General features: G+C 46.6%; 1 protein-coding gene across 1 annotated transcript; it reads right to left on the reverse strand.

Moving 5' to 3' along the window:
• Positions 1 to 3,361: 3,361 nt before the first annotated feature.
• On the reverse strand, positions 3,362 to 4,698 carry LOC136521288 (probable calcium-binding protein CML30). The gene has a single exon (XM_066514996.1). The coding sequence runs from the start codon at positions 4,487 to 4,489 to the stop codon at positions 3,764 to 3,766; it is 726 nt and encodes a 241-aa protein (XP_066371093.1). The 5' UTR covers positions 4,490 to 4,698; the 3' UTR covers positions 3,362 to 3,763.
• Between the last annotated feature and the right edge of the window lie 20,760 nt (positions 4,699 to 25,458).

The raw sequence follows: 25,458 nt of genomic DNA on the forward strand, positions 1-25,458 counted from the left end.
ATTCCTTCAGAATCATAATGGCGTTAGTGGCACATTACGATTAAGAATTATATCAGATGGATGTAAAGACGGCATTTCTCAATGGGGACTTGGAGGAAAATATTTACATGGCACAATCGAAAGGTTTTGTCATGGAAGGAAAAGAACGAATGAGACGGCGTCTAAAGAAATCCATTTATGGATTAAAACAAGTTTCAAGACAATGGTACTTGAAGTTTGATCAGATAATAAAGAATTTTGGGTTTTAAAGAGAATATAGAGGACAATTGTGTCTATGCAAAGTTTAAGAATGGAAAGTTTATCTTCCTTGTCCTATGTGTGGATGATATCTTACTTGCTACTAGTGATGTCAGTCTACTACTAGAGACAAAGAAGTTTTTTTCCTCAAAATTTGATATGAAAGATTTTGGTGAAGCTTCGTTCGTTCTAGGGATCAAGATTCACCGAGATAGAAGTAAAGGGGTATTAGGACTATCACAAAAGACATACATAGAAAAGATCTTAAAGAAATTCTGTATGCACAAACGTAGTCCCTCACCTGCTCCTATAGTCAAGGACGACAGATATGGAGATTTTCAATGCCCTAGGAACCAATATGAGATCGATCAAATGAAAGTGGTTCCATATGCTTCAGCTGTCGAAAACTTGTAATATGCTTAAGTATGTACGTGCCCTGACTTGACAATTGTTACCGAGTTACTTGACAGATTCTAGAGCAATCCTAGAACAGAACACTGAAAAGTGGTAAAGAAAGTCTTGCGTTATTTGCAAGAAACGAAATACCTCATGATAACGTATAAAAGATCTAATTCACTTCATATAGTGGGATATTCAGATTCTGATTATGCGGGAGATGATAGAAAATCCACGTCTGGATATGTATTCACTCTCGCAGGGGGAGCTATTTCATGGAAAAGCTCAAAGCAAACCGTCACTACATCGTCCACAATGTATGACGGTTTGTAGCGTGTTATGAGGCAACGGGGCAGGTGAACTGGCTAAAGAAGTTCATACACGGTTTGAAGGTGGTTGACGACATCTATAGACCACTTAAGTTATACTGCGATAATAATCCGGCAGTACAGTATGCTCACAATAATAAGTCAAGTGGTGCTGCCAAACACATTAACATAAAATATTATGTTGTGAAAGATAAAGTCTGGGATCAAGTCATAAGTCTTGAGCATATAAGTACCGAAAAGATGCCCGTGGATCCGCTTACAAAAGGCTTACCACCCAATGTGTTCAGAGAACATGTAGCTAGCATGGATTTAAGGGAAAGCCTAGAATTCCTGGACAATAGAAGGCCCAAAGTTAAATACATATTTCAGAACAGCGTGGTGTGTTGTAGCTGTTAAATCTATCGGCAATTGACCGTGACAATGAAGCATGCTCTATGCGCTAATCTGTAATGGAATGAACAAAAGTAAATGATATGAAATTAAAAGATGGTATTGAGATCAAGGCGGAGAATGTTAGTTGATCTCCACCAATAGGCCCAACGGCCTATTGAGCCCTTGGATCTGCGTCCTGATCGTAGGCGCCCAACCCTTATATGGTTGGTGGACCCTTGTCGCACAGCACTATAAAGAGAGGTATGGGGACCAGGGCTCGGATGACGAGGTTGACTGGAGCCGCTGTAACCACCCACAGAGAAACCTAATCCGATCTAAAAGTGAATGCTGCCAGCAACGAGAACCTCCACCAACTTCGTCGTCACCTCTGCATCGCCCCTTGCAGTGTCACCACCGGGCCACTGGACCTCGCCTCCTCTCCACCACGCCGAGCTTCCTCGACACCGGCGTCCACGAGGCTACGGCGCAACTGCGCCAGGACGAACTAGAGGAACCCTGAAGTAAGATGCTTACCCCGATCTATGGTTTAGAGGCACTGCTGTGATTTAACACCACCATCAGCAAGAGGCGTCGAAGGACCAGAAACCTGAACCGGTGACGAGCGCAAGCTCGAGGCTAGCTGCGGCTAGATTTCACCTTTTCCCTTCTTCCCCTTCCAAACCTGTATCCAGATCATTCTAGTAGCTTCTAGATACTTCTATTGCTGTGCTTGTGCTGGATGGAACTAGTAGGTCGGTGACACGGGGGTTCGTTACTTACGCCGTCGCACGTCACGTACTCCATCTTCCGGTCGTCACAAGATTTATTACGATGATAATAGGATCCCTTGAAACCGATAGAGTACAGGGCTAGCTTGGAATAAGTCAGATCAGCTCAACAGCCCAAGATAGTAGTACATACTTATGTAACTTGTCCAAATAGCAGTAAACATCACACTCGCAGCGAGTTAACAATGCAGTAGTGTGGAAAACCCGGCGTTTCTACAGCATCACCGCTCCATTTGTCAACCATCTAGGCACTATCTATACCAATGGAACGTTCGGCTCCATTTGCATCAACCGCGGCGTACGTATGTACTATGTAGTAGTGGTTATGTACAGGTAGTACAGCACCTCAGCAAATGACGCCGCGTTGACACCGATGGGAAGCAGCAATAATCAGCGACTCTGATTGGTGTCATGAGTCATGAGTGAGCTTGGCATCTTCTTTTCTTTTCTTTTTTGATGTCGTGAGCTTGGCATCTTGGTACATGGACGGCAATTGCATGACCTATCATCTTCTGTGGAAATAAATTGCACGGCCCAGATCCGAGAATTGGAGTTGTTAATTTGTCAGAGATCTGAAGAAGTAAAACAGTTTTCAGTGCCGTTTCAAAATGCCATCTTCATTGACCTAGCATAGTTTAAAGGGTCTGTGATGAGAACGTCGCAACGGACAAAGGGAGGTTTCTGAAAATCATTGTCGTCGGAAGGATTAGCGTATGCAGCTTACAAGTTTGCAGGCACAAGAAAGCTGCTGCTCCATAATATTCAGGCCAATATACCAATGCAATGATACCGTGCAACTAGGCACAATACAGAGCAAGAATTCGGTAACAAAAAAAATATATTTGTAGCAAAAGAAAAAGGAACCCTTTTTTTTTTGTCATCTTCCTTAGGTTGCATGATTTTTCTTTAATTTTGGAGGAAACCAATAGAAGTCTTTTACTTCACAGAAACCAATAGAAGTCTTTTTACTTCTCAGAGAAATGTTTATTGTGGCGTGAAAGAGTTACTGCTTGGAGAATCAGTTCTTCGGTGACCAGGTAAAAGTAGCAGCACATCAAATCTTTGTCCGCTGAATTTGTCAAGGGAATAACATCCAAGCAACAACTGGAGGCGTGGAACACGTATGAACACATGCCACGAAAATCCACACGATCACAGTCTCTGGGTCATCAGAAACAGTGTAAAAAAAGGCATAGCTTGTCCACAAAGACAAGAACTTTCTTTTGGTTTTACTACTTCATGAACAGGCAACTGGCAACCATACAGCCAAGAGCAGATTTCAAGTGTCAAAGTTTGGTCATAGAAAGCATGGCACGCAGACTTGTACAGTTACACATCATCGACAATTCTTAAACATAATTGTTTCAACAGGGACGGGTCCCAAACACAAACACCGAATGAACAAGTCATACTCGTTGATTCATCTAGTTGTTCATTTTTCCACAGATTAACCTGACAGCGAGCAAGAACTAATACGAGCTCCTGGTGTGTTTGTTAATGGATCGCGCTTCTGCTACCAACCAATCCCCGATGCGTCTTTTCCGATCCAAGAACAAAATAGCGTTACTTGCGTTTGCAAATCCGCCGCTCCAAGTTTCGTATTTGATTTGATCTGCGAGGAGGAGGAAGAAGAGGAGGAGCCTAGGCCTTGACGACGGTCATCATGCGCTTGAACTCCTCGAAGGACACCATGCCGTCGCCGTCGCTGTCGACGAGGCGTATCATGTCGCGGCAGTCGGCGACGGCGGTCCGGCCGTTGCCCTGGCGGCGCAAGCCGAGCGAGCCCAGCACGGTGCCGAGCTCCTCCGCGGAGATGAGCCCGTCCTTGTTGCCGTCGAACACGTCGAACGCCTCCCGCAGGTCCCTCTCCTCATCCTCCTCCTCTTCCTCCTCCCCCTCGGCCTCTTCGTCGTCGCCTTCCACCGGCACCTCCCTCGCTGCCCCGCTGAAATCCCCGGCAGCGGCGGCGGGGTGCTGGTGCTTCCTCTTCTTGGGAATGGAGTCGTAGAGCTCGCGGAACTCGTGGATGTCGATGAGCCCGTCGCTGTTGGCGTCGACGCGCGCGACCATGGCCGCGGCCTCGTCGGCGGACACGGCGATGCCGAGGCGGCGCAGCGACTCCTCCAGCTCGACCGCCGTGATGAAGCCGTCGCCGTCGTGGTCGAACGTGGAGAAGACGATGCCCAGGCCCTTCTCCGGGTCGGCCCGCGCCTTCTTCTCCCCGTGCTGCTGCTGCTGCGTCTCCTCTGGCACGCAGCCGTCGCTCGTGACGTCCTCGCACTTCTTGGCGCTGGCGCGCGAGGAGGTGGTGAGCGAGAAGAGGGCGCAGAGGCCGCCGAGGAGGAAGAGCAGGAGGAGAGGCGCCATGGGTGGGTGGATGCTTTGCTTGCGCTTGGGCCTCGGAGGTCTCTGTGCGCGCGCGAGTGTGTGTGAATGGGGAGATCTGGAGAGGAGGAGGCGGAGAGGCGGTTGATGGAGTTGGAGTACTCCGTATATGAGGGGAGCGGAGCCGAGCAGGAGAGGAGAGGAGAGACTACGGCGGAGGAGCGGAGGAGCGGCAGTTGTTGCTTGCCGGTCATGCGATGACCTGGTAGATCGTGGGTGGTTAAGATCCATTTCTTTTTGAGAAAAAAACGAAGTTTGCACTGGTGCCCCTGGATAGGGCAAGTATTTCAGATGGAGCCTCGCCGAAAAATTTGTACAGTACTACATGGTAGTGTACACGGCGGATTTTCAGGGAAAAATATGAGGATGAGCATGCTAGGCTACTTTTTGACTTATATATCTTTTATCTACTTATTACCAGACAAGCCTAATAAAACTTATCTATAAGCCAATGCAGTGTTCGGCTGGTTGGGAAAAAAAATTGTTTATGCTGAAAAATACTGTTCATGCTGGTTTGCGGTGAGAGAAAAACGTTGTTTCAGCTGAAAAAACAAGCCGAATAAGCCAAACTTTAGTCCAGCAGAGCACTGCTCAAGCTAAAATTATCAATAGACAAGTTTAGAGTTTAACACATATAACAATTAGTCTCTTTCTATAGTCAAAATATTTTTTTATTCGATAGATAAGTAAAGCGGGCGAAGAACGGGCCTAGCATGTAGGAAAAGCATCTCGGCATATGGGTTTAGCTGATACAAAGGAAGCGGCAAGGGCCAAGCTTGACTTTCTCTCTCATGTCTCTCGTGCATGCAGCTGACGTGACGAGCATATCGACTGTTATTGTGCCTGCTTTCAACGGGTTTACGCATTTCGAGATCACCGCCATCGGCATACAACGATATGTGAGGAACATTTTTGGCTGACCCGACTCGATCCCAAGGTCACGCTCTTTACGACATTTTTCTAATCCTAGGAATTATAGACTAATATCAAAGGTTCAATGCTACAGTCAGTATACAAGATTGTAGCTAACCTATATCAACCTTTAGCAACTAGTATAGCAATAACATATAGTTTTTCATACGATAAAAGTTTAACAAAGAATTTAAACCTTGTTTTGATCCTCTCCTCTAAACTTTAGAGCTCTAAATATACTTTAGAGCATTTTAGCTCAGTTTTGAGACATAAAGCTCTAATGTAGATGTGCTAAAATTTAGAGCGAACTTTGGACCACTTGTTTCTAAAGTTTAGATGAGCGGATCCCAATCCATGCACTAGCAGAATCGATATAGTCCATAGAAGGAAATAAGTGGGATAAACACGAGGGGAAGAAGAAGGAAATGAGAAAAGCAAATCCACTGTGCCAACTTTAATAGCTCTACTTGAACTCCAACGACCTCTTCTTCTGTGATGACCACCATGTCTTCTCCGGTGAATAATCAAAGCTCCAACAAGCTCTGGTTACGATTATCGATTTAGGAGTAGTGTTTCGAGGTTACGAGGGGAATTGAATCAATGACTTCATGGTGTAAAAGGATAGCTAGGAAAGAGAATTGAAATGTGGTGAGAATGCGGGTGGGACGATAGGCAGCTAAAGACTGGTTTGCGAAATGCTTGTTGAAGAGTATCTCATTGATTACGTTACCTTCCTTGTATTCGTATTTCAGAGCAGGCCCAACGCATGCATATAATATCATATGCTTCACCATAAATCAACATGCCATGTAGATAGAGAACACATGAGGCTATCTTAATCCTACTGCAGGCCAACACTCACAACGAAAAAGCCATCTTTTACTTTGTCAGAACATGCTCACTCTGCAAAAAACACGGAGCACTTCCACAACGCCTACAGAGCCATGACTTCACACTTTTGTTAGCATAAGCCTGTTCGGTTGGCTGGTTCGTATCGTTGATGGTTCGTGAATGAGTATTGCTGGCTGGTTTGTGTGAGAGAAAAATACTGTTCCGGCTGGAAATTTACGATCGTTTACGATAAGCCACAGCCAAACGAACAGGCTGTCGGTTCTTCTGCAGGTACCTCTAACGCCCTGCGGAGTCATCAATCTGTGTGAGGCATTGGGCAGACATGACGCGTGAGGCTTGCCTCATAAACACCAATGTCCCGTTCGACTTACCCCATATTCAGTTTGTTCGGCTTTTTTTTAGCCGGAACAATATTTTTCTCTCACAACAATTCAGCCAAAACAGTGTTTTTCAGCCGGTTTCAGCGAACGAGGCCCAAAAGTTTCTTTGTAGATCATCGTCAAGCGGCGTGGAGACTGACAACCCGAAGCTGTGCATGTGTTCCCTAAGTGCCTGTTTAGTTTCCAAAATTTTGCAAAATTTTTCAAGATTTCCCGTCACATCGAATCTTTGGACGCATGCATGAAGCATTAAACATAAATAAAAAATAAAACTAATTACACAGTTTAGACGAAATTCACGAGACGAATCTTTTAAGCCTAATTAGACTATGATTGGACACTAATTGCCAAATAACAACGAAAGTACTACAATACCATTTTTCAGAAAATTTCGCCAACTAAACAAAGCCTAAGAGTTGTCAGCTCATGTACGTACTGGGCGTACTGCCAGGAAGGACGAGGAAGAAACCTAACGGCTAGGGAAGTTCGGGTACGTGTACGGGCCCCTCACAGCTCACAGCCAAGACCCAAGGGACCTGGGCAGCATTCTGGTGATCTCCGCGGGCGTGCTCGTGTAAGGGCGTGTTTAGATCCAAATTTTTTTGGTTTTGGTACTGTAGCAGTTTCGTTTTTTTTAATTAGTGTCTAATTATGGACTAATTAGGTTTGAAAGTTTTGTCTCGCGATTTCTCACCCAACTGTGCAATTAGTTCTTTTTCTTCTACATTTAGTACTTCATACATGTACCGCAAGATTCGATGTGATAGGTACTGTGCAAAATTTTTTGGAACTAAACAGGCCCTAAACGGGCGCCTCACAGGGCATACTGTACTAAATTAAAAGCGTGATGGCGACGGTTGATGCGGCGGATGGAAGCGCGTCGGGCGCCCACCCAAAACCGCGTGAAGCTGCCGCCCCACCCCACGTAAACAAAGCAACCTGAGGGGGCCCCTGCAGCGCATGACGCACGAACCCAGCCGGCCCGTGCCCATCATCAGACCATGCAGATGCAGGAGAGAGCGGCAGGTCCTGCTCCGCGGGGGCCGTTTTCAAAAGCGGGCGGGGCGGCAACTAACGGCTGGGCCTGGGCATGGCAGCGGCCGTGCGCGTGGCCACTGGCCACCAACGGCATTGTCTGGTTCGGTGTAGTTGGGCGCGTCTGGCGTGATGGCGTCAGCTGGAGCCTCGAGCTCGAGGGGAGGACGGCAGCATGGCACAGCCTGCCTACGGTAGAATACGGACTGGAGGAGACGTGACGCCAGGAAAAAAAGCAGGCAGGACGACAGAGTACCCGTTTGACGCTCCCTTGTCGTCTCGTCGCACTAGCACACAACTACACCAGGTCATACTACAGCCTCGTAGTCGTAGCACAAGTGCACAACCGACGCAAAAGCAGCAGCTACCGTAGTTGTGTGCTTGCACAAGCACAACCGACGCAAAAGCAGCTCCCTTGTGTACGAAATACGGGTGTCTTTCTCCAAAAACAAGTGCTGACGCCTCGTCTGAACGCCCAAACAAGAGAGGTCCGGCCGGTACGAGACCGAAATAAACGCCGGAAAGCAACCACGCTACTTGGGTACTCCGACCGTTTCTCGGACTCGAAACGTTGTGCAATGCAGCGTCCAGACTTCAGGGAGGAGACCTGGGCCTGGTGAACGACGGCACGGGGGTTTGACAATGTGTGCATGGACATGGACACATGGTGCACTCAGAAAGAACGAGTCGTACGGTACGTGCTGAGAGAGTAGCTAGCTACACAGTCAGTTACTCAGTGGCCTCAGTTTATTCTAGTTCTTTCCTGACCCGTTCGTCTCCGGCCTGAATAGTAGTAAAAAAGAAAGACTGTGTCTGCTGCACAACCATGTGTTTTATATAGTTTCAACACATGAATTTTTCTGCACCATAGAATTAAGATCCAACAGCCTACAACCTTCTTCTACTTCTAGAAGATCACAAATCACAAGATCACAGATCCACAAATTACAGGAAATAATTTTTTTCTATGCAAGAACAAAAGGACAAATTAGACGTCCGAACCTCTGGCACGCGTATACGCATACAGTCCTTCGGCTGGCTCTTCGTACAGATTACCTTTCCTCCCCCACGCTCACGCACACACATGCAGCAGCCAGCAGCAAGCAAACGTGCAGATAATGGCAGACGCTGCTAGAGGCCGAGAAGACAGTTGAAAAGAAAGAGGAAAAGAGGGAGAAAAAATCTATATATTTTTTTTTGCTAAAATACGTATATGTTGTATAGCATTTCTGAAAAGAAAAATAGTGCCGACGAAGATTCATCAGATATTGACGGGCAGATGGGCAGGTGTGTGATGGTATTTCAAACGTTCATGTACACGACTTCGACTTCCACTTTGACTTCCCTCCCGCGGGTTACCTCTGTACTAGGGCAGATGTGATTGTGGCTGTTTTTATTTCATTTATTATTGTTAAAAAAACTAAAACATAATGTCTTGACTCTTTCTTAGTTATTATTATTAGTACCCCGCTATAACTTTGGTTGCATGTTACTCCCTCCGTCAAAAAAAAATTACAACTCTCGCTATTCGAGTATATACAAAATTTATAATACTAGATAAGTGTTACTAAATAAATCATGGAATACATTTGCAGATGGTTGGATCTTTTTTTAATTCATAAATTTTTATATTATTTTCTATAAACTTATAGTCAAAATTATGGAAATTTGACTTAGACACCGTTCGGGTAAAACAATAGAATTGGAAGACACGGTGCCAAACGCCACAACCACGATTCCACCTCGTTTTGCTAGATTTCACCTCTCTCTCTCTCTCTCTCTCTTTCTCTCTCTCTCTCTCTCATACACTAGCGGCCGTATTTTTTCTAGTTATTATCTTTTTAAGTGTAACAAGTTAAAATGAGTTGCATTCTAGTTATTCTTTCCCCACAAGAAATTCTCGATTTTTTTGAAGCATACTTTTAATTTATTTATATGTTTTTATGGAAAACATTGTTTTTTAATAAGAATCCTGTCAGCCAATGGTCCCATAAAATGAGTCTAATTCATTGGCTGAAACGTTTCTTCGAGAATCTGAATTCCTACCAGACGGTCTCATCTAAATCAAGAACTACATCATTTCTTTTTGACAAAGTCAGTAGTACAAGAAAATGTTGGAGCTATACCAAAGCCATTGTAGTCTGTTTGTATTAGGGAACGATAGCTGAACCACCTATCCTTAATTAACAATGGCTGCGGGCATATGAGTGTATTACTCATATGAGGTATAACAATTATTATTGAAGAGCCCTTTTAGAACTAATATTTGGAGGTTGAGTTAAAATAATGACCAACAAGCTGACTCCCTTACTGAAAGTCACCGGAAAAGCAGCAGCAAGAAGTACCAGTAGTGCAACACGCGCGGTGGCGGGCTCAGGGTTTTTAGGTCGGGTATTCAAAATGTAAAGGATGTTAATTTTTTTTTGACAACCAAAGCTTAATACTCCGTATTTAGCATCATAATTGATAATATCGTATATATAATTTTATGCGAGGATACCGTATATGTAATTGCATAATATATAACACATAATTAAGCAAGTTTCCATATATTTTTAGAATTTGAGCATAATTTAAAATTAATTAATGAAAGGTACCAATAGTTCCACATAACAAGGCGACAACATACATCAAATATATAGTCATATACTATAGAGGAATAAGAAAGCTTATACCGTTATTCTTCACCGGATGTTTATTTATCTTCATCGTTTTCTTCTTTCCAATACATATACACATATACACTATATCTGTAAAATTTATTGCCAAAAAATTTAGGTATTCAACTGAATACCCTTGAATATAGCTGAGCCCTCCCCTGAGCACGCGTTATTTGCTTTTGCAATAAACTCAAACCTTAAATAACCTGTGTCCTTGCAGCAAAGTTTTTGGATACGACAAAATAAGGCCACCAGTATTATATAAAAGTACAGAATGGCTAGCACCCAGAGGTTTGGACACTAGCCCCATCCGGACGCCTGCGCCTACCCCACCTCGCACACAAGCTACTACGCATACTGTGTCTGCCCGCCCGCCGTCCCACGCCTGCTGCTGCGCCTATCAGACGTCCGCGACTCTGCGCGCTCGTCGGCCGAGCCTGTCCCCGCGCCTACTTGACGTTCGCGACTCCACGCGCTCGTGGGCTGAGCTCGAATTGTGACCATAGATGGAGGGAAGGGAAGAGAAGGGAGAGGGCGAGGCGCGCCGTGCAAGGAAGGCATGGGGTAGGAGGCGAAGCCCTACTCTAGGTCGCCGTCTGCCAGCCACCGGCACTACTACACAAACTTTAATGGAGGCGGGCGTTTTTGATTTTCCGCGGCGGGCAAAGCCGTCCGCCGCGGCCTAGAGGCCACGGTAAATCGTGGCTTAACCGCGGCGGGCGGCTTTGCCCGCCGCGGTTAACCGATTTACCACGGCGGGCGGTGTAACGTGCCCGCCACGGTAAATATACTTTTACCATGGTGGTCACGTTGAACCGCCCGCCGTGGTAAATTATTTTACCGCGGCGAACATGGTACACCGCCCGCCGCGGTTATGTTCGTTAGCCGTGGCAGGCATTATTATTTGCCCGCCTCGGTAAATTATTTCCTGAATTAAAAAAATACAGCAGGCATATAATTAAATTCAAATTCAAATCACATCCAGATTTCACAGATTAAACTTAAAAAGTATGCAGGCATTACACATGAGATAATATACATATATATACATTCACTTAGTCGTTCTTGTCATCGTTAATTCATTACATTTACATATTAAAGTCGTTATACATGCCCTAAGGAGTAATCTTGCGGACGCATCATCATGGGTCATTTTCTCAGCCTCTCGTACTCTGGTAAAATCGCTAGCTGGCTGTTCTCATTGAAGAACGTGCTCCCTTCAAGCACGCATTTGTCTAAGACAAATTTACATATGTCCACCTTTGTCTACTTGAAGGAGTGTTGGGTGCTCTGCACGTCTCTCCACCAGTTCAATCCATTCTTGAGCACCCTCCAACTGCTGCTGTACTGCTTGCACTCCCTCAGGTACTCACAGACGTAGAAGCCACAGGTTTGTGATCCTACCGGTTGTTTGGCATACTGCATGATCGATACACAAGCATTAGAATACATGTATTAGAACGCTTATGAACAGAAAGCACAATTAAACCTTTCAAATACTTACCGGAAAGTTGCGTCTGATTTTGATGCGGTTCTTATGCTTAGCCTTAAAATTCTCTGTTCTTTGATCATAGCATTCAGAATCCTTCACGTACTCCTTATAAGCGCTATACGAAATGTACTAGTATTAGGCAGGGCATTAGAACGCATATGAGAAGACAGTTCAGTCACTTACACTCTGAGGCAATCTTCAAAGGCCTTGTACCCTTTTAAGTTTGGCATTCTCAACGAATCAAATATGCAGGCCCTGCCATCCTGAGGGTAGATGATAAATGCAACCCAGTGACCCTCGAGGCCTTGGCTGCGCCATTGAAACAAAATACATGTTACAATGAGAAATAATAATACTAGCTAGCTACCCACTTATCTCTACAGGCATGTCTTCGACTTACCCAAAGTGGTAGGCAGCTACGATACACCCATTTCTCCTGATCTTCTTCATTGCTCCTAGTATGTACCTTGAAATGTTCAACTTCTCATTGTCTATCAGTTTCTTCCTGTGCGCCTCTCTCTGTCGCTTGGTCAAGTCTTTCATGGTTGGATGATTGTCATCTAGGTGGTAACCAATGATGACTCTTTGAGCAATATGCATTGGAGATAGATAGATAACATCAAGTTTTAGTTCCTTGGATATATAGGCCATCAACCTGCAAGGACAAGCCATCGTGGCATATATAAGTAGTCTTGACCGATTCAAAGGCAGGTGATATGTGAAACTCGCAATTCATCACTTACATAGAGAACAAGGTGACTTGGGCGATGTCAAGGTCTTGTTCCCGTAGTAGTCTGTACATGTCGTGGAAGTTCACGGGGAGTTCTACATTGTTGCCGGGCAAGTGGAAGTACTCCGCCACAACCTTGACTAGAAAACCATGTAGGCCAGCTTTTGCCGCTTCCATGTACCAGAGATGAAACCTCCTTGTCTCCCACCTTTCCTCGTCGACGAGCTGGGCCTTGGTTATCATGAACTTCCCATGCTCGTAATGGCCGGGGCAGTTATCCGATTCAGGAAATAGATGGAAAGGTGATCTCGGCCTGGGATAGAAATGTTAGTACCATATTATGGCAAAGAAAAGTTATTAGCAAATTATGCTCGCCGCTACCATACCTTTCGAACTCAAGTGAGTATGTGAGATGCCCTTGGTCGCCTTTAGTCTTCACCGGCGGTGGAGGACAGTGGCTTGTGCTCGCAATGGCAGCAGGCGGTGTCTTTGCCCCTGGTTCCTCCGTGCCTCCCGGTCCTTTGCTTGTGCCCTTAGACGGACTATCGGGAGGTGGAGGTGGACTTGTTGTTGGAGGAGGAGAACGAGGGTGAGGGCTTGTGCCTCGGGGTGACTTCCTTCCCTTGTCATCCCCGCCATTGCCTTCGTCATCGCCGTTGCCGTTATCCGAATCATCGGGGGGACAAGATCCGGCCACGGATGGTTGTGATGCTGGTGTCGCCATCGGCGTAGAAGTCGGCATCGAGAGAATGATCTCTATGTCATCCTTGTTCCACAGGACTTCGGAACCAATGGTAGCTCCAAGGATCGTTACCCCTTGTGCAGTTGGATATTTGAAAGCTCTAGTTTGGTTTTGGTGAATTGATGAAACCCTAAGTGCTAACCTAGTTTATCAAGTGATCATGACATAGGTAGCACACTTCAAGTAGAAGAAGCTAATGAAGATCATAGCATGACAATGGTGATGGCATGGCGATGATCAAGGGCTTAAACTTGAAATGAAGAAAGAGAAAAACAAAAAGCTCAAGGCAAAGGTATAAACCATAGGAGCTATTTTGTTTTGGTGATCAAGACACTTAGAGAGTGTGATCACATTTAGGTTTGATAGCCGTACTATTAAGAGGGGTGAAACTCGTATCGGAATGCGGTTATCAAAGTGCCACTAGATGCTCTAACTCATTGCATATGCATTTAGGATCTAGTGGAGTGCTAACACCCTTGATAATATTTGTGAAAATATGCTAACACTTATGCACAAGGTGTGTGCAGGGTTGAGATGGGTTTGGGTCCCTCTCTCCCTCCCGCCGAGCTTGCGAGGCGGGATTCGGCGCTTTCGGGAAAATGAAATGCCTATTTTCTATTGCGCCGGATGCAAATTCTTGGTGGTTGGCACATTGGAGCAAGGGTGGAGAAGATAGAAGTGAGAACAGAGCTGATGCCAGCGTCGGTCCAGTGACCGGACGCTGGATCCAGAAGCACCGGACGCTGACTGCCTGCGTCCGGTCGCGTTGACTGTCGGGACAGTAACTAGGGTTTACCACCGGACGCTGGCTGTGTCCGGTCGAGGTGGACCGGACGCGTCCGGTCGAGGAAAACCAGGTTTCGACCCTTACTGTACTCGACCGGACGCTAAGGTTCCAGCGTCCGGTCAGTTTATACCGGAGCGTCCGGTCAGGTCAAGTGACCGTTGGAATCAGGACACGTGGTCGTCTGCGAGCGACCGGACGCTGGGGTCCAGCGTCCGGTCAACACGACCGAAGCGTCCGGTCAGAACGCAGAGTACCCAGTGAAGGGGTACAACGGCTCTATTTGATGGGGGCTCTATTTATAGCCCCATGGCCGGCTCAAGGGAGCACTCTTGCACATTTTCATTGACATAGCAACCTTGTGAGCTAAGCCAAAGCCCTCCCACTCATCTACATCATTGATTCATCATCATAGTGAGATTGGGAGTGATCCAAGTGCATTGCTTGAGTGATTGCATCTAGAGGCACTTAGTGATCGTGGTTCGCTGCGGATTTCGCTTGTTACTCTTGGTGGTTGCCGCCACCTAGACGGCTTGGAGCAGCGAGGATCGTCGAGCGGAGGTGGTGATTGTCTCCGGCTCTGATCGTGGTGATTGTGAGGGGTTCTTGACCTTTCCCCGGCGGAGCGCCAAAAGGTACTCTAGTGGATTGCTTGTGGCTTGTGTGATCCTCATCTTGTGTTGGTTGTGCGGCACCCTATTGAGGGTTTGGCGTGTGAAGCCAATTAGCGCGTGAACCTCCAAGTGAGTGAATCGCCACAACGAGGACTAGCTTGCCGGCAAGCAAGTGAACCTCGGTAAAAATCATTGTCTTCATCATTGATTCCGAGGTGATTGGTCATCATTGTTATTCATCTTCGTGATTGATTGGTTCATTCATCTACACGGCGGTATAACCCTCTTGATCACTCTCTTTACTTTACCGCAACCTAGTTGACAAGCTCTTTAGTGTAGCTAGTTGTGAGAGCTTGCATGCTTGGTTGGTGTGGCTCTTTAGTTAGCCTTTGAGAGCACACTAACATAGGGTAGTGTCATTGCTCTTGTGTGAATTGACACTATCTAAACTAGAATTGTGGTAGGTGGCTTGCATTTTGAGTAGGCTAGCGCAACACTCGCTTCGCCTCATAATTGTCTAACCATTTGGTTAAGTGTTGTTGTAGAAATTTTTATTAGGCTATTCACCCCCCCTCTAGCCATTAGGACCTTTCAATATTCCATTTCAAATTCTTCGTATTGGGTCGCATACCATGTAAGTATCATGGCAGCATAGTTGGCAGGGATCTGGTCTTGGTTGAAATCTTTGATATCTTCTTTGGGGTGCATGTAACCCTCACCCACGGTCAACTTTTTCGCCCTGCCGAACGGGATGTTGAGGTGGACGCGCATGGGTTGCCGGATGTCATCGACGGGGTGCCTTGGGCGATCCTCGATCATCGGCAGTGGCTGCCCTTGTGTCTACCCTTGTGGAACTTGAGGCACGGCCACGCCAGCCTGGCGAAGCATCTGTGACCTCATCGACACCATATCTGGGTCATTGCTTGTGAAGGCTTCTTTTATGGACTGACTGATCATTTCGGCCACGCCTTGATCATAGCCCTTCTAAAAGATGCCCTCCTTGTACCTCTGCCTTGACCGGTATGTGGCAGCGTCGGATTGCCATGACTCCACTGAGTTCCAGCTCATCTTCAACGACATGCCACGGACGCGGCCACGGTGCTCGGGGGTTCCCAGCGCCAGGGTCAGCAAGTCCTGGCCCCTACGAACCTCGAAGCTATCCTTGGATTTAGCGGCCTCGATGAGAGCCCTCTCCACCTCCCCGAACTTGGGCTCATTGAACTTGCTCGCGCCCTCCTTGAGCATCTTCGGCTTGCGGGCATAAATGAAGTCCTTAGCCCTCAAGTCTACACCGTCATACGGATCGGGAAGCCCGGCGACAGCTCTAGCCCTTTCTTCCTCCCGCCACTGGGGCCTCTTACTAGCAAACCCAGTCATGCCCAAGTGGTGGGGGTGCAGGTTCTTCTTCGCGAGTGCGCTAAACTTGGCGCTCTTTGCCTTTGCTTCTTCTGTTGTTCTTTGTTTGCAAAACTCTTCCCAGTGATGTTCCTTCACCATAGTGTATTTGACACAGGGTGACTTGCCTAGCTTCAGGTAGTACCTGGTCAGCATGGACTTGAAGTTTCTAAAGGCTCTTCCTGCCACGTGCATGACCCACTCCCTGCACTTGTCCAGATCAGCGTCCTCGGGATAATGGAAGCTCCTTGTCACCTCACCCCAGGTATGTGTCTTGTAGTCGACCGGGACATTGTTCCACTCCTCCCAAGTGATCTCCACCTTGTCCTTGACTATACATGCCACCTGGTTGCTGAACTTGGAAAGGACCATGGGTGGCGACAACGGGTTTCCTTTTGGTCCCACCTCATGGATCACATGGACTTTGCTGTGGATTTCCCTCCGGTGCCTCCCGTGTTCCCCCCTTCTCAGCTTTGTCCTCTGACCACTAGATTTGCCTGAAGTGGTTGGAGATGGAGCGAGGGGTTCTTTGTCACTGACTTGTTCCTCCTCGAAATTCAATTCTCGAGGCACCACCGGCATCTGTTCAGGGTTTGGAGACCGCGCACTTTCAACTTCGTCATCCCTCGGTTGGTAGGTCGGATCATCTTCGTCCTCCGTACGATGTTTCTTTGTTGGCCTCAGGGTCACGGACACTTGGCTCTCGAGGCTAGTTGATGATGATGCACTAGGGGTAGGGTCGCGCCATTCGCTTATCGGTTCCTCCGCCATTGGAAAGCTACAATGAATACATATTTTAGTTGTATAGACACAGTTATAGAGTAGTAAAGTAGAGTAGTACTAGAGTAGTAAAGTAGTAGTAGTTGGCTCAGATTTGCCCCATTGTCATCACATCGCTTTTAAACTGGTTGCTTGTATCTGGTATACAAGCCATCCTAGTTTAGCAGGGGCACTCGATCATCATCGCCGCTGCCTCAGCATAAAAGGGTTCACATCATTGCATATGCCACTGCCTCAGCAATAATTTTAAAAGTTCATCATTGCATATGCCAAAAAAGGAACCAGCCCCATTAAACAAAAACCTTTCACAAATCAAAAACAGGCGCAGCAATAGTAGAATAGTAGTCGAGGGAGTAGAGGAGTAGAGGAGGAGGGAGTAGTAGTAGTATACTACTAGTAGTATACTACTAGAAAGTAGTAGGCAGTAGTAGTAGTATACTAGTAGTAGTACAGGAGGGAGTAGAGGTAGGCAGTAGTAGTAGTATACTAGTAGTAAAGGAGGGAGTGACCAATTCATCTCAAAATTCTCACAAGTTATATCAAATTTGGCAAAATTGCAGCAGAGTGACCAATTCATCTCAAAATTCTCACAAATTTAGCTCAGAATTAGTTTAAAGGCAAGGTGCATCATAGGCAGTGGCATATGCTCAGAATTTTGTCATAAATTTCTTTGGCATCATAGACAGCAAAAAGAATTGAATTCAAATGCTACGGGTCACCAAAAGCATCATAGATCAGTAGTATAGTAGTTCAAAATTCACCAAGTGTAGTATAGCAGTTCAGTTGAATTCAGAGTAGCAGCAGCAGTAGTAAGACAACAGTGGTAGAGAGAAATAGGTAATACAAGTACCATTTTGCATCAAGCAGTAGAGTACCAGTAAGGGGATAAGTAGTAGCTAGCCATCTCAAAAAACTTTCACAAATCAAAAAATTTGCATCAAGATATAGAGTGTAGGCAGTAGACAGTAGAGTGTAGGTAGTAGAGTGTAGGCAGTGGATTAATGGGCATCATGGCAATTGGCAATGCCAAACTGCCAATGACAAGCAAGAGAGGCAAATGCCAAAAAAGTTCATCATTGCATATGCCAAAAAGGAACCAGCCCCCATTAAACAAAAACCTTTCACAAATCAAAAACAGGAGACAGCAAGTAGTAGATAGAATAGTGTATAGGAGTGGAAGTAGAGGAGTAGAGGAGGAGGGGAGTAGTAGTAGGCCAGTAGTTAGTAGTATACTAGTAGTATAGGAGGGAGTAGAGGAGTAGAGGAGGAGGGAGTATTAGTAGGCAAGTAGTAACTAGTAGTCTACCTGTAGTCATTATAGGCGGGAGTAAGAGGTATGGCAGTAGTAGTTAAGTAGTAGTGTAGGTTACTAGTAGTATAGGAGGGAGTAGAGGAGTAGAGGAGGAGGGAGTAGTAAGTAGTAGTAGGCAGTATACTAGTAGTTTATAGGCGGGAGTAGAGTAGAGGTAGGCAGTAGTAGTAGTATTACTAGTAGTATAGGAGGGAGTAGAGGAGTAGAGGAGGAGGGAGTAGTAGTAGGCAGTATACTAGTAGTATACTAGTAGTATTATAGGAGGGAGTAGAGGTAGGCAGTAGTAGTAGTATACTAGTAGTATAGGAGGGAGTAGAGGAGTAGAGGAGGAGGGAGTAGTAGTAGGCAGTATACTAGTAGTGTTCATAGGCAAAAGCTATAGCTGTGCGTGTCCTGTCAGATTCAAGTGAAATACGATGAAGGTCATTCAGTAGTTCATACAACTGCAAAATAACCTCACAGTATCTATGCCCCCAATTGGAGGTTTGATTACTGAAAATATATAACTGATAGCAGATTGAATAAGTATTCACATGAAAGGAAAAAATATGCCATTTAACTGTACTAGAATATAGTAAAAATATCTTAGATACATGAGACATGCAAACCAAGCAGCAGGATTATACAGACATGTTTTATTTCATTATTTGTAGACATTCCATATGCACATTACTAATTTTCATGAACAGACATGGTTTCATAATTGTTTTCATAGTTTCAGTTCATAAATAAAAAAATGAAATCACAAATGCTATGTTTACTCATTATACAAAATCCAACCTTGTACACAAGAATGCAAGTCCACATCACAGAAGTTTACTTAGACATCAGTCCTGATGCGGCACAGCACAGTTTTGACTCTATCCGAAATATATGCAGAGGTTAGGTCATGTACCGCTGGTGGCATTGTTTCCTTGCGCGCTGTGTAGTGCTGCCTGAACTGGAGAAGGGTGGAGAAGGCCGTCGAGGAATTTGGCAGCGGCGGATGGGTCAGAGCCGGCGACGCATCGGAGCTAGGGTTCCAGGGACGGGGCACCGGAGGAGCACGGGGACGGGGCGCAGGCAAGGGAGAGGAGGACGGGGGTGGGGCACGGGCACGGGGGAGGAGGATGGGGGCGGGGGTCACCACGGAGGAGCTCGGCGGCGGGGATGGCGGCGACGGCGCAATATTTCGGCAGCCCTTCGGGTCGAATTCGAGGGCGCGACGCAATAAGAAAATTTGTGCGAGCAGCAGCACATATATAGCGCATGGATTAACCGCGGCGGGCAATATAATCCGCCCACCACGGTAAATGTTTACTGTAGCGGGCACCTTAAATTGCCCGCCACGGTTAATTGATTAACCGCGGCGGGCGCTGTTACGTGCCCGCCACGGTTAATATTTTTTCATTTCCTCCCTGATATTTATTACCAATCTAAAACTTATTAATCTAAAATTTATGGGCACTGATATTTAGTACTGTGTAAGTAGTGTGTAAGTAGAGAGTAGTGTTGTGTAGTAGTATTGTGTAGTAGAGAGTAGTGTTGTGTAAGTAGAGAGTAGTGTTGTGTAGTAGTAGAGTAGTACTATGTAGTAGTAGTAGAGTAGTGCTGTGTAGTAGTAGAGTACATGTGAGTAGTAGAGAGTAGTATTAGTACAATAGATAGTAGTAGTATTCTATAGTAGTAGTAGGTTGAGTAGTACTAGTAGAGTAGTATTGTATAGTAGTAGTAGTAGATTCAGTAGTACTAGTAGAGTAGTATGGTTCCATGATATTAATAATAAGTTACAGAACTTGTCTTCAATAGATCGAGCTATATTATTACATATATGTCTCTAGGATACATAAATCATTTTGGTGCAGGTGCTTTCACCGTCCTCTTCTCACCATTGGGGCATGCCCACGGCATCATCCTGGACTTGTTGAATCGGTCCTCGACGGCCTTGATCTTCTTTGGATGATCGGTAAAAAGCTCGAGCTCTGCGTAGTTATTGTATTGTTCGGGACTCTACACCCCATCAGCTCCCACAATCCGCTGCTTTCCGGACACAACCACATGCCTTTTTGGGTCCTCTGCATATATATAGTAGGCCACTTGTGCGACATTGATTGCTAGTACCCACGGGTCATCTTTGTAGCCAATACTTTTGAGGTCCACGGTGGTTAGCCCATAACTGTCCACTGCAACCGCATTTGGTTTGACCCACTGGCAACGGAAGACGGTTATGCGTAGGTTCTGGCCGTAGTCAAGTTCCCATATTTCTTCAACTTGCCCATAGTATTGCCTCCTCTGGCCCGTGTACTCTTCTTCGCCCTCGTATCAAACACCGTAGTTCTGTGCCGAGCTCTTCTTGTCCTTGTCTTTCATGTGGAACCTGTAGCCCTGGACGTCATACCCTTGCCACGTGGTGATTTGGCTAGATGGGCCTAACACAAGCCTCTTAACGGTCTCCGTATCTTCATCAGGGCATCCTTCAAGGGGTATGTGTTGCTCTTTGAGCCACTCTACGAAATTGCTCTTGTGATGGTTCTGGACCCATGCCTCCGTGCGTTGTCCATCATTAGCGGCGTGGATCTCTTCCAGGTTCTTTTCAATATATTTCTCCATGCTCACTAACTGATGAAGGATGCTGTAATGAGCTTCTTGCACCATTCGGTTTGCCACATTGGTGCACACTTTTCGGCCTGTGCACCCCATCCCTGAGGTTTTGCCTTCATGGTGATGGATAGGTAACCCAATCACCCTCCCATCTCTTATGTACCTCATACACCAGTTCACGGCCTCCTCCGTTGTGTATGCCTCGATCATAGAGCCCTCTAGGTAAGCGCGGTTATGGACGTATCTGTTGAGGGTGGACATGAACCGCTCGTACGTCCACATCTAGTGTAGGTACACGGGGCCTAGTTGATGGATCTGATCGACCATATGCATCATTAGGTGTGGCATAATATCAAAGTAAGATGGTGGAAAGCACATCTCGAGCTGGCAAAGGGTCTCCGCGATGAACTCCTTTAGGGCAGGCGGCTCAGCCTTATCAATGACCTTCTAAGTGATGTGATTAAAGAAGTATGACATCCGTGTGATGACCATCTTCACGTACTCTGGACGGATAGCCCTAATCGCAATTGGTAGGAACACCGTCAGCATGACGTGGCAGTCATGTGAGTTGTAGCCGGTCATTATGAGGTCTTTCATGGAGACCAGGCTCTTGATGTTGGAAGAGAAACCAGTCGACACCTTGATACCCCTAAGCAACTTAAGAAAAGCCGTCCTCTCATCTTGCGTTAGGTTGCAGGCCGTACCCGGGATATCGACTTTACTGTTCTGAGGCGGTCCCGGGTGAAGGTCCGGCCTGATGCCCAGATTGACAAGATCCGTCCGTGACTTAATACCATCTTTTGTCTTGCCCTTGATGTCCAGCAGGACACCGATCGTGCTTTCGAAGACATTTTTCTCCAGGTGCATGCAGTCGATGGCATGGGGTGTATTCAGTGTTTTCCAATACAACAAGTACTTGAAGAAAATTGACTTCTTCTTGAAAGGAATGGCGGAGGGGACTTCCTCCGTCTGGTCCCGCTTTCGCTTCCTTGTCTGCTTGCTCCCCTCTTCAGGCGGCTTCTTCTTCTTTCCAAACTCCACCTGATCCTTGTCCTTGACCATCTCATACACCTTTGTCCCCCAACTAGTCTACGTCGATTGATCACGCTGCGGCTCGTCCTGATTGTCAAAGTATTTGTTCATAATACTTCTTCTATACCTATGATTTTTTGCGAGGAACCGTCTATGCCTCGTGTACACCATCTTATTGGATCCCTTAAGGTAAGTGTAGCAGGTCCCGTCGATGCAAATTACGTAGCCGGTCTTCCCTTTGATCTGCCCCGACAGTGAGAAGAGACCGGGGTAATCGGTGATGGTGACAAAGATGATTGCTTTTAGTGTGAACTTCTCCTTGCGGGATGCATCCACCATCTGGACCCCAACATCAAATAGTATCTTCATTTCCTCCATGAATGGCTCTAGGAACACATCTATATCGTTGCCGGGCTACTTCGGTCCGGAGATAAGCATGGTCAGCATAAAGGTACCTACGCTTCTAACATAGATGGGGAGGTAGGTTGTACATGTTGAGCACGACGGGCCAAGTGCTGTGCGAGCTGCTAAGCTCACCGAACGGGTTCATCCCATCGGTACTTAGCGCGAACCTAACATGCCTGGGCTCCTTGCCAAACTCTGGGTAGGCCTCGTCGAAATCCTTCCACTGCTTGCCATCGGATGGGTGCCGTAGCTTGCCATCGTCGTTCAGGTGGTCAGCAGATGCATGCCAGGACATGAGCTTGGCATCGTCCGGGTTCCCGAATATTGCACGCAGGCGATCGGTCATGGGCAGGTACCACACCGACAGTCCTGGACTTTTCCTATGTGTGTAACCCTCTTCTTCATCGTCCTGCTGAGCCGAGATCTGTTTGGCCACACTACTCTTCTTTGCCCCCTTCTTGTTCTTCTTCTAACCACCCCGCAAGCCTCCCTCGTCTTCTGCATCCACGCGACAACCAGCATTTTTCTTGTACTGACTAAAGCCATAGTGCGAACAACTCGTCAAATTCTCATACTCATTGCCCTGATACAGGATGCAGTGGTTAGGGCATGCATTAAACTTTCTAAGCTTCATCGCCACTGGCCGGATCAGCCTCTTGGCCCGATAAGTATTGGCGGGCACCTTGTTAGCCGTTGGGTACGTGGTGGCAAGGTAGCTTAACAACTCATTGAAGCTAGTGTCAGACCAACCATGACGAGCCTTCAACATCAACATATGGAGGTTAAAACGGAGCACCGTGCACTCCTTTGGACAATCGCCACCGTCCTTATAGAGAGGATCAACTGCCGCCTGTTTCAACTCTCTGAAATTCTCCAACCATTTTGGGCAACCCAACACAATGTCATCTTCATCGAAGTGTTTGACTAGATCTTCAACAAGCTACACATCCTCGGGTTGGCTCACAGTATCCTAACCATCACCACCGTCGCCGGCTTCGTCGGCCATGTCTTGCATTACATCATCCACCGTGATGTAATCACGACAACTGTTGTCACTGTCGGCTGGCGTAGCTGTTGCGGAAGGATCTTTATTCACCAGTGGTGCTGTCGTCGTCGGCGTCGATGAGGTAACTCCAGATGCACCGCCACTCGCACCAACTCTTTCGCCGTGAAATGTCCAGACTATGTAGCCCTCGATGAAACCATACATGATCAAATGAGTTTGCACCTCGCTGTCTTGGTGGGCTTTTAGGTTCTTGCAACGAGAACATGGACATATGGTTGTCATCCGCTTCAGTCTCTCACGGTGAGCTTTACCAGCCGCAATAAACTTCCTTAATTCAAAGAGGTACCGCGGATCATTCACTCTATCGATCCGGTACATCCATTCCGATCTATCCATCATATCTGCGAACATTATCCATCACAATCAACATTAAATAAAGAAGAATTAGGAGAAATTAATGATTTTTACGTCCAAAATCATGAAAAAGAGAGGAAATGACGATGTGAAAGATGAAGCATGCATCTATGATGAATCTAAAGTTAAAGAAATACATGACATCATTTTTTCCATTAAAATTGATCTAGATCTAGATCTAGATCTAAAGAGAACTCTAGGTGATGGAAATAGAGAGAGAGGATGGAAGGAGAGAGGGAGAGCCTTTATGAACCTCTAATGATGTCCTCCTCCCTCAAATCCAAGCCCTTCAACTCAAATCAAAAGTTTCCTCAAATTTTAGGGCAAAGCCTCCCCCCATGAGTTTTGAGAGAGCAAGACCCGTGGAGAAGAAGGAGGGTCTGTGGTCTGTATTTGTACAGGCTTTACCACGACGGGCAACATAAAATGCCCACCTCGATAAATCAAGTCTTTACCGCGGCGGGCAGTTTAAAGAGCCCGCCATGGTAAACCGTATTAACCGCGGCGGGCGATTCATATCGCCCGCCACAGTAAATAACTATTTCCTGCGGCGGGCAGGTAAGGTTGCCCACTGCGGTAAACCAATTTCCCGCAGCGGGCGCCCCGGTGGTCGGCCTCGCTGGCCGGCCACCGGTTAACCGTGGCGGGCAAAAAAGGTGCCCGCCATGGAGCGTATTTTGGCCACGCTGCGCAAATTGATTCCTATAGTAGTGCGGTGCCATTGCAGTATGTGCAACACCCGATCTACTTTTAAAACATCCACATGAAACATATGCAACATATGTATGTAGACAGATGAAACACTTGAAACATGCGTGTATAGCCATTTACAACATGTACAACACCAAGATCTATTTTTGAAACATCTAGATGAAATATTTGCAACATATGTCTGAAAACTCCTGAAACACTTGAAACATAGGCTTGTAACATGCGTATTTTATCATTGCAACATATGCAACATCCAGATCTACTTTTGCAACATCCAGATGAAACACTTGAAACAAAAGTCTGAAAACGCCAGAAACACTTAAAACATACTGTTGGTGCAGAAAGTGACCAACTAGTGAATATTTATAGTTTTGCCGTACGTTGTGATCGGAGGTGGCCTAGCACTCAATGACACATGATTTATACTGGTTCAGGCAACGTGCCCTATGTCCGTTTGGGTCGGTTAGTGACTTTATTTCTGAGCCCAGGTGCTCGAAGTTTGCCGTGGGGTTACAAACGAGAAGGAGGAAGAAGGGGTGTACAGGAGGTCCGGTCGGCCCTGGTCGGAAGGGCCGAGAGCGACGGGAGCTGCGCTATGAGTAAGTGTTCAAGTGTGTGCTTGGAGTCCGAACCCGGCGATTCTATGGTCATGAGCTAGTGAACTTGATCGGTGCTTGTTATCTTCAAGAAGGGCTCTCCTTTTGTTGGAGGGGTCATGTCCCCTTTTATAGATAAAGGGGATGGCCTTACAAGTGAGAGGGTGAGGGTACATATGCTACTGGGCATTGTTGCCCACGCCTACCGAGCATTGTTGCCCACGTCGGCAGGTATAAGATAATGGTAGGCGCCTACAACACTGTTGATGTCACGGAGCGGTGAGCAGGGTTCCTGCGAACCCTGTACGGAGACGCGGGGTCAGAGTCAAAAGTAGTGGTTTTTGACCAGGCCTTCCGATTGGAGAGGCCGTCTGGAGGCGGCTGGAGTCGAAGCGAACACTCCGGTCGGAGATGTGGGGCCGAAGTAGCCGACGAGCGGGCGCTGTTCCTTTTTGGCCAGACCTTCCGGTCGGTGACTAGGCCGCCCTTCTGGCCTGTCGTTTTAGAATCTTGGGTCGA

Source organism: Miscanthus floridulus, chromosome 18 (assembly GCF_019320115.1).
Source record: "Miscanthus floridulus cultivar M001 chromosome 18, ASM1932011v1, whole genome shotgun sequence".
Taxonomy (NCBI): Eukaryota; Viridiplantae; Streptophyta; class Magnoliopsida; order Poales; family Poaceae; genus Miscanthus; species Miscanthus floridulus.

What these genes read in the sequence shown, in the direction of transcription:
- LOC136521288 (XM_066514996.1), bottom strand. Translation starts at nt 4,489, where the DNA reads ATGGCGCCTCTCCTCCTGCTCTTCCTCCTCGGCGGCCTCTGCGCCCTC.